Source organism: Myotis davidii, unplaced genomic scaffold (assembly GCF_000327345.1).
Source record: "Myotis davidii unplaced genomic scaffold, ASM32734v1 scaffold164, whole genome shotgun sequence".
In the NCBI taxonomy this organism is placed as follows: Eukaryota; Metazoa; Chordata; class Mammalia; order Chiroptera; family Vespertilionidae; genus Myotis; species Myotis davidii.
In genome coordinates, this window is record NW_006296417.1 from 317,559 (window position 1) to 319,479 (window position 1,921).

Here is a 1,921-nt window from a genome sequence, read left to right on the forward strand (position 1 = left end):
AAAGAAAAGAAAAGAAAGCCCCTCAGACCTGGTAGCCCTGCCCCAGCGGCCGGTCAGCCACGCCGGGGGGGCCTCACCCTGAGCGGGAGGACTGAGCCCAAGAGCTAGAAGCAGAGGGGGCCAGGAAGCCAGCCTGCCTCCTGCCCCTGCTGTGTCCCCTGAACCGCCCAGAGGGCCGCCCCTGTGTTCCCACGAGCTCTGAGTGGCTGCCTCTGCCACTAGGAAGACCTCCGGGCGTGGAGGGGTGGGGGGCCGGGACTTGTGCGTCTGTCATCAGTTGGGAGTGTGGGAGGAAGATGGACTCAGTGGCGCTGGCCAGGGTCCGTGGAGGTCCGATCGGCAGGAGGCGTCCGGGCTCCAACACCCCCTCTCCCATCGGCGCGGTGACAGCGGGCCTTGCTCTGCCCGCAGTGTGGACAATGCCGAGGACCCCGTGTACGAGAGCCTGGAGGAGTTCCACGTGTTCGTCCTGGCCCACATCCTAAGGAGGCCCATCGTGGTCGTGGCCGACACCATGCTGAGGGACTCGGGCGGGGAAGGTGGGTCCCCACGTCACAGAGCAGGACTGCGGGTGGGTGAGCGGCCGTGACCTAGAGAAACCAAAGGGGACCTCCTGGAGGAGGCGGGTTTCACTGGAAGAACTTGGAAGCCTGCACACCGGCCGGTGTGGCTCAGGGGTTGAGCGCCGTCCTATGAGCCAGGAGGTCATGGTTCGGTTGCTGGTCAGGGCTCCATCCCCAGTAGGGGCGTGCAGGAGGCAGGCGATCCATGATTCTCTCTCATCACTATGTTTCTCTCACCCTCGCCCTCTCCCTTGCTCTCTCTGAGGTCAATTTTTTAAAAAACGTATGGAAACTGAAGCCCCTCCGGGAGAGCCTTGGAGGAGCCGGGGTCCGGTCGCCCCTGGGGTGAGGGAGCCGCCCACGTTGTCCCTGCGGGCTCCCCACGCCCCCCCTCGTCTGTGTCCACAGCCTTCGCCCCGATCCCGTTCGGAGGGATCTACCTGCCTCTGGAGGTGCCTCCCAACCGGTGCCACTGCTCCCCCCTGGTCCTCGCCTACGACCAGGCGCACTTCTCCGCCCTGGTGTCCATGGAGCAGCGGGACCAGCAAAGGGAGCAAGGTAGGCCGCCCCCACCACGGGGCCCTGCACCGCACAGTGAGGGGCTGGGAGCCTCCCCGGGAAGCACGCCCGGGGTTCCCAGTCAGGGCACAGGCCCGGGTTGTGGGCTCGGTCCCCAGTGTGGGCCGGGCAGGAGGCGGCCGGTCATGACTCTCCCCCATCACAGATGTTTCTCTCTCCCTCTCCCTGTCCCCCCTAAACACTGGGGACCGGGAAGTAGGGGGGGTAGGCCTCTCCTTTCGCCCAAGGTACCCCCACAGAAACGCCTTCAGCCGCTTATTCTAAAACAAAGGCTTCCCGGTTCCCCTGCTTTAAAGAGCCACCCTGTTTGTTTACAATGGGTCCTCGCCACGGCCGGTGTGGCTCGGTGGATAGAGCGTCTGCCTGTGGACCAGAGGGTCCCGGGTTCGATTCCAGTCAAGGGCATGTATCTTGGTTGCAGGCTAGCCTCGGTTGCAGGTTTGAGTCCCAGCCTGGGCCGTGGCGGGGAGGTGGCCCACCCATGCGTCTCTCCCATCGCTGTCTCTCCGCCTCTCCCCGCCCTTCCGTTCTCTCTAAAAAATCAGTGGGAATATCCTGGGGGAGGGGTGGCAGCAGCACTGTCGCCCTTGGCTCGTGTCCGGACCCGGGTTCGGCGCGGCGGCTGAGTGGGGCCGGAGGGTCCTTCCCGGGGCTGCACGTCCTCTCGGCAGCACTAGAGGGCGCCCGAGGCGGTGGGGAGATGCGGGCGCCGCGCTCAGCCTTAGAGCCTGCTGTTCAGCGGCCTTTTGTTCTTTCCCAGAATCCTGGGGGACGGACCG

General features: G+C 65.4%; 1 protein-coding gene across 1 annotated transcript in view; it reads left to right on the plus strand.

Annotated features, from left to right (window-relative positions):
• Nucleotides 1-1,921, plus strand: part of OTUD7A (OTU deubiquitinase 7A) — a gene marked incomplete at its 5' end in the record, with an annotated part of 27,898 nt that overhangs the window by 24,701 nt on the left and 1,276 nt on the right. Inside the window, 2 exons of the mRNA XM_015569098.1 lie at nt 412-539; nt 972-1,157. Of these exons, the coding sequence (XP_015424584.1) occupies nt 412-539; nt 972-1,157 (314 nt within the window). The remainder of the gene's footprint in view (nt 1-411; nt 540-971; nt 1,158-1,921) is intronic.